Below are 7,198 nucleotides of genomic sequence, written 5' to 3'. Positions count from 1 at the left end.
TCTCTCTCTCTCTCTCTCTCTCTCTCTCTCTCTCTCTCTCTCTCTCTCTGTAGCCGCTGTAGGATTTCAAGGACTCGTTATCCTTAACCCTCGTCTGGTGTGTATCCTGCGTTGTTGTTAACCTGACGATCATTGACCAGAGAGTAGTGTCCATTTTCCTTGTACTGTATTTCGGAGACTAAAATGAGCATCGTAGCTATACTTGTTCATACTCTCTTTGCTTACATTGTGCATCTAAATGTATTTACTTGCATCGTGATGAATTATGTGTATTTGACACATAAGTATGGTTGATTATTGTGATTTAATTTGTTGTGATGGGTTTTCATGTAGGTAGTAAGATAGATTATTTTTTTTTTCTTAGATTTTAATACAAGAAATAATGACGCTGCAGATCGAGTTCGATTATCTAATTGAATCTTGATTCATATAAAGTAAAATTTAAATGACTTCGCAAAAGAAGGGAAAAGTTAAGAACAACATTATACACTTTCATGTTTTATGTTTTTTTCAATTAGTCTTTATATTGTTTCAACTGGTATCATTCATTTAAGGTGAAAGCTTTTTAACATTAATTTTTTGGGGGTTTCGTGTTCCCGCCAAGTTTATGCACATTCTTCAGGTTTATCTCATATATTCTGAGTTCTATTACAGTTCAAAGCAAGATTTTGAAACCGCTTCTATGAGTTTGTAGCATGTAAGTGGTCTGTAGTCATCAAATTCTGTCATTAGATAAGGAAAGCATATCAGAATGTTCATGCAAACACCATCAGCTCGTTTTATCCCACGGCTGGTGATGCTAGTATGCACCTCGTGATGAAGCCATAAACTTATCAAGGTATTTATAACCTTCAGGGAACTTTCATTGGCTTGTCAGATAGCATTTAATGGGCATGAACAGTAGGACACAATAGCTCACAAGACCTGGGTTGACCTTCTTGGCCTACCTGGTCACAAAGGCTGTTTTTATTTATACCTGTCCTGACCTGGCGCAACATGTCCCTGACTTTCTATTATGGGGCAGATTGTCTTCCTATCACAAACCAGGCACTTGTCTCACAGGTTGATTGTTATTACTATTATTAATGGCCTTTGCAAGCAAGGAAGGTCACGGGGAGGTTTATGAAAGGGGAGAGATTAAAATAGGTAAGGACATGGATATGTTCAGGACATCCTTTAGGGTCAAAGAGGCAAGATGAATATAATCGGAAATTGCTCCATGCGAGAGAAGGACAATAAAATGAAGCGGGTTAATATTGATAAAGTGGTGCTTGAAACTAGCGAATTCTGACAACAAAGCAAGTTTTTTTTTATTAATAATAAGCATCGTAAAATAGTGAGAGAGAGAGAGAGAGCTGTGGAGTTGCAACTTCTGGAAACGTATAGTTTTCTACGCGTTTTGATTGTTTTTGTGAAGGATAATATTTCTCTCTCTCTCTCTCTCTCTCTCTCTCTCTCTCTCTCTCTCTCGTATACAAACACGATAATCATCTTAATACTCCCCACGCTCTTCACAGCTTTCCAGCCACCCTTAAACCAACACATCCGCCGAAAACATCACAAAATGAAGTCAGCTACTGCATTCCTCCTGTGCGCCTTCTTGGGTGTCGCCTCCGCACGTATGGCCTACCAGTTTGCCGCCGGGTACGAAGAGATCGTAGGGCAGCCTTCCCAGACCTTCTCCTGCGACAACAGAGCCTACGGATATTACGCCGACGTCGACAACGACTGCAGGGTCTTCCACGTCTGCCTCCCAGTCGTCGATGAAGTTGGAGAGGTGAGGGGATAGAATGTGCTTGTTGCGTTATGTAATTGGAATTTTTCGTTATTGGTTTATTTCTACAATGGCATTGAAACTGCGAACTTGGGAATGCGACCAGAACGAATGAAGACAATTAGGAAGGAAAGAATTAGGGATGGGAGTTGGAAAGGCCAGGAGATCAAGAAAAAAAAAGATGTATAGATGAATACGTCAATTTTACGGGAATGCTGGCCGAAAGGACAGCAGATAAATTTCGTTCAGAAGGGATGAAAAATGAAAACATTTAGGAAGTAAAAGAAATAGATATGGGAGTTGGAAGGGCCAGGAGATCAGGAACGAAAGACATGGATGAATACCTAAACTAGGTGGGAATTCAGGCAGAAAGGACAGCGGTTAGATTTCATTTCATGTCAATCCCCACAAAGTGAAATCGGACCCAAATTGTCATCGCGGTTGTTGATAATTATTGTTAGCGTGATAGGTGTCAGATGAATTATACCTGTTAGTCTTGTAGAAATGGAAATTTTCAATTGATTTCGTATGTTATGTTAATGTTTGCATGAAAGCTCTCATAGAACATAGCTAATCGTAGAACTTTTCTATTGTTTTTTGACTTCCAGTTAACCTTACGTATGTAATTGTAAAATGTACTCTTCGCTGAACCTATGTCCGTTTTGTTTATGAAATTCATGTTAGTTCGTAAAGTCATAGTGGTAGTGATTAGCGATCCATAGATTGATAGATACACCTGTAATAATGATTTACAAATTATTCAGTAAGAGTTAAACAGTGTTAGTGACTAACAGATTAGTGAGTACAGTTAAACAATAACATTGATGTACCCGTTTGCCAGACCCTCTCCGTCGACCACTTCTCCTTCATCTGCGGAAACCAGACGGTCTTCAGCCAGGAGTCCCTCACCTGCGCCGACCCCTTGGACGCGTTCCCCTGCGAACAGGCGCCCACCCTCTACGACGTCGTCAACGCGGAATTCGGCAGAATCCCCGATTCTGACTACTAGTGGAAGATGCGCGATTCTGAACGTCACTGATGTTTCCCCAAGCTCAGTCGGAGGAGGCCGATTGGAACCACAACTCCAACGCCTCCATTTCAGTTCATTTTAACATCGGAGAGCTCTCAATTTTACAAAGTTCCAATATTTTCTATTTTCTAAAAAATCCCACAGTATTTTAAATTGTACGGACGTTCCTTGTGAATATTTTCCAAGCATTGCGATGAGTTTCTTCATAATTTTTCTTTCTTTTGCATTTGAGAGATGTATTTTTTTCTGAATTACCGAAGAGTATTAGTTGGTTGGACCTGTTGCAAGCGTTCGATTATTTTGGTGGTCAGTGCCACAGATGGTGATATGTGATATTTGTGTTCCTTTCTTAGTTACTTCATATGATTTAGAACCATATTTTTCTTCTACTGTATTTTTTTTTTTTACATAGAATAGTTTTCAACCTGTTTTAAAAGCGCCATTTAAATTAGTGTCGTCACTTTGTAATTTAGAAAAGATAATTCTCTGAAAGTTATTGACTTCATTTTGATGTTAAAATCTAGTTCATATAAAAAAAAAGCTGAGACTTTAGGGGAAGTAGGTGTAGAATTTCATTGATATATATATATATTTTTTGATCAAGGATGCAAAATGCAAACATATCCTGCCAGTATTTCATACATTAACGTACAAAAAATAACACACATACTCTTATTTAACAATGTACACATTATCCATAACAGTTTGATAGATTAAAAAAAAAATATTGTATATAAGTATGAAGCCCACCTAAGAATGTCGTTAGTTTTCATGTCAAGTAATTTTACATCTTGTGTGTAGAAGCAATAAGGGCTGGTTTTCCCTTCTTGCCTATGTATACATAATCAGCTGGACTGTATCATGAAAACAGGATATATATAGGGTAAAAAAAAATGTTGTATAAAAAAATAAAAAAAAAATCTCCCAAACGCTGTGTTTTGGAGGAGCTGTAGATAAGATATAAGCGAATAAATAAGTGCACGATTATGTTTGTACTTTATTTCACCTTTCGTAATACGTATTATCTCTTCTCGGGTAATGGATGCATTTTTATGTATTTTTTCGTGCTCTCTCTCTCTCTCTCTCTCTCTCTCTCTCTCTCTCTCTCTCGTCCGCTCTCTTCCCTTCGCTCCTCCCCCCTACCTCCCTCCCCCTCTTCCGATCCTCATCCTCTCTCAGCATCAATAATATATATATAATATATATATTATATATATATATATATATATATATATATATATATATACTATATACAACTATATATGTACGCACACAGCACACACACACACATATTATATATATATCTATATATATATATATATATATATATATCTCACACAGGGGCATCTCTCGCTGATACACTCACACAGCATCATCTATCACACACACACACAGAGCATCATCTCTCACACTCGCACTCACAGCACAATCTGGTCAACCCTCTAAGCATCGTCGCAAATGAAGTGAGAATGTAAGCAGTTCGCAAGGTTACTCACCATATAGCTACCCGCTCATTTGCATAAGCACACGAGGTAATGGGAGATGGTATTTTCCTGTCTTCGTTGCTGCATTCCTAATGAACCTCTGCTGAAAGAACCTTGTTTACAGTTGTAGTCGGTTAATTTTACGATGTGAGAGGCAAGTAATTCAGTCGCTGAAAAAACACACACAGTGTTTGTTACTGAAAGCTTGTTAGATCAGGCTATCAATTAAAAAAAAAAACAAAAAAAAAAAAAAAAAAAGGAGTCGATTCAAGAATGCAAATTCTTAATTCTTTGACTCTTTGTATTCCCCTAGATATTTAAACATTTAAACTTACTCGCACATATTTATATATATATAATATATATATATATTATATTATATACCATATATATAATATATATATATATATATATATATATATATATATATACACAGTGACCTACCTCCCTAGGTCGTCCTTCTATCATCCGTTATATTCACTCAAAACATGCGAATTAACCGTTTCCGTTCTTCCACCATACAATTAACTTTAGTTTCACTTCTCTTGCTGGTTATTATTTAACTTTGCTGTTCTATTACGAAGTACTGTATCATAAGAGATTTCATCATGTGAGATGTCAAACTTAAGTATTCGTGATGAAAATAAAAAATGAAATGAATGAAGACCAAGTAATTGTCCTTTGTATTTTTGTGGGAGAGTCATATATATGTGGCTGTCCCCTTAGCGGGTTAGTGCCGTCAGTGCTCCTCGCGGTACAATGTATGTAAGTATTTATTTCTTTGCAGCGTCCCTTCGGCCCCTAGCTGCATCCCCCTTTCATTCCTTTTACTGTACTTCTGTTCATGTTCTCTTTCTTCCTTCTTGCTAGCCACCCTCTCATAACAATTGTTGCATAGTGTAACTGCGAGATTTTCCTTCTGTTACAACTTCCAAAATTTTCTATTCTCAATTTCAGTTTCAGCACTGAATGACCACATAAGTCCCATTGCTTGGCCTTTGACCTAAATTCTATATTCCGATCCATCCATATGTGGTTGCTAACGATCGCTGGTGCTCAAGAAATTGATGTCAAAAGTGGTCGACTGCTGTTTTGGGTTTGAATGTACATACTCGTATAAGAAATACAACTTCGAGACACTGTATTTTATGTAAATGTCTTATTGCAATATTTTTATTATTTGTTGTTTTTATTTTTTATTTGTTTACGGAGACATAATAATAACTTAGTTATATCATCTTACTGGTTGAATTGCCCGGACTATTGGCCATTGCAACACCCGTCTCCAAATGGAAGAATTGACTAACATTTGATTTACTCATGTTTTTATTATTGTGAGCATACAGTAAGGATATTGTTATTTATCTTTAGCCTAGCAGTCTACCCGGAGAGAAATTTTTTTTATTGATATTAGTTTTTTTGTTTGTATATGCCATGTGGTCGATGATGAGCCAAGGATTCCATTAGGGGTTGATGTTCTAAAAAGTATTTTTCTTTCTTGGAGGGAGGTTAGGATGCTCAGGTCGGTGGGTTGGGGTTATCTAATAGTGTAGGATGAACATCTGACACTTACCCTTAGGAATCTGGAGAAGTAAGAAACAGCTGTTCTAACAGCATCCATTATTTATTGTAAACAAAACTATCTTGAATACGCACGAGAACGGGGGTAAAAATCATGATAAGTGCTGAATCAATACAAACGTTATTGTTCAGAAATGACGCTTTCATACACAGTGGCATATTACCTTCCATTTCCTTTCATTCGAGGTATCTTCGTACGACATTTTTTCCCTTCTGTTTTGTTTGGTCACGTCGACCGTCGGAACCTTGGCCAACATTCCGTGCATGTTTAATGAAAAGACGCCTTTCTGAGTCTCTAACAATGCGTTGACATCACAGGCATGCTTAGATTGGATGGAGTATTTGCTATTTGTTTGTACTAAGACATCAAGGTATTGTAGCATTTCTTTTAAGTTATACTGGGATTATTTCTGTGATATGTATATACACACTTTTGGAATTGAAGTGTGTATATGTAATGCAAAATAAAGAGGGTTTAAGGAAAATAGAGACCCGAGAAATGCCTGGCTATAGACGGGAGAGAAAAGGGTTAGCTTGGATCAGTGTTTTGAGATGGTTTGATCATGAAGGAATGGATGACAAGAGTAATTCGAAAATGACAGGAAGAAGAGGAGAGGAAGACCTAGAAAGTGCGGAATATTTAATCTGAAAGAAGTATTGGAAAGGGGGCGGGCGGCGGCCCTTGATATACAGAAAGCGCAGGCTGCTCCTGCAAACTGAGTCGTTTTCTAGCATCAGGTTTATTTATAGACAGTTTGCTAGAAGTTTCATCTTGGCTACAACTAGTGCAGTTGTGGAACCTTCTGATCTCCAAATATGTAAGTGGGGAACAAGTTCATTTCCGCATGTTGCTGACTTATCCTGAATTCATGTCAGTCTTGTTTATTTTCTGTTCTCACATATTTGTATATTTATCACCTTTTCCTAGAACTTGTCTCAGTCTGTATATTTGTCACCTTTTCTTAGAACTTGTCTCAGTCTGTATATTTGTCACATTTTCCTAGAACTTGTCTCAGTCTGTATATTTATCACATTTTCCTAGAACTTGCCTCAGTCTGTATATTTACCGCCTTTTCCTAGAACTTGTCTCAGTCTGTGTATTTATCATATATCCTAGAACTTGTCTCAGTCTGTATATTTGCCACCTTTACCTAGAACTTGTCTCAGTCTTTATATTTATCACTTTTTCCTAGAAATTGTCTGTCTGCAGGCTGATTTCCCTTTGAAGTCCTTTGGGTTAGCAGTCTGGCGACTCTATATATTTGTGCTTTCAGCTGAAGGTTTTTAGAAAGAAGAAAGTGTTCAGGATAGAAGTGAATGGCGCATTAC

At 37.4% G+C, this 7,198-nt stretch overlaps 1 protein-coding gene across 1 annotated transcript in view; it reads left to right on the top strand.

Moving 5' to 3' along the window:
• The window catches only part of LOC135202588 (U-scoloptoxin(01)-Cw1a-like), a 9,103-nt gene extending 5,312 nt beyond the window's left edge, over nucleotides 1-3,791 (top strand). Inside the window, exons 2-3 of the mRNA XM_064232097.1 lie at nucleotides 1,518-1,777; nucleotides 2,616-3,791. Of these exons, the coding sequence (XP_064088167.1) occupies nucleotides 1,565-1,777; nucleotides 2,616-2,783 (381 nt within the window). The 5' untranslated portion in view covers nucleotides 1,518-1,564 and the 3' untranslated portion in view covers nucleotides 2,784-3,791. The remainder of the gene's footprint in view (nucleotides 1-1,517; nucleotides 1,778-2,615) is intronic.
• Nucleotides 3,792-7,198: the final 3,407 nt, after the last annotated feature.

The sequence above is a fragment of the Macrobrachium nipponense genome, chromosome 30 (genome assembly GCF_015104395.2).
Source record: "Macrobrachium nipponense isolate FS-2020 chromosome 30, ASM1510439v2, whole genome shotgun sequence".
Taxonomy (NCBI): domain Eukaryota; kingdom Metazoa; phylum Arthropoda; class Malacostraca; order Decapoda; family Palaemonidae; genus Macrobrachium; species Macrobrachium nipponense.
The sequence above is the reverse complement of the archived record's forward strand: the minus strand, read 5'-3'. Positions and strand labels throughout refer to the sequence as shown.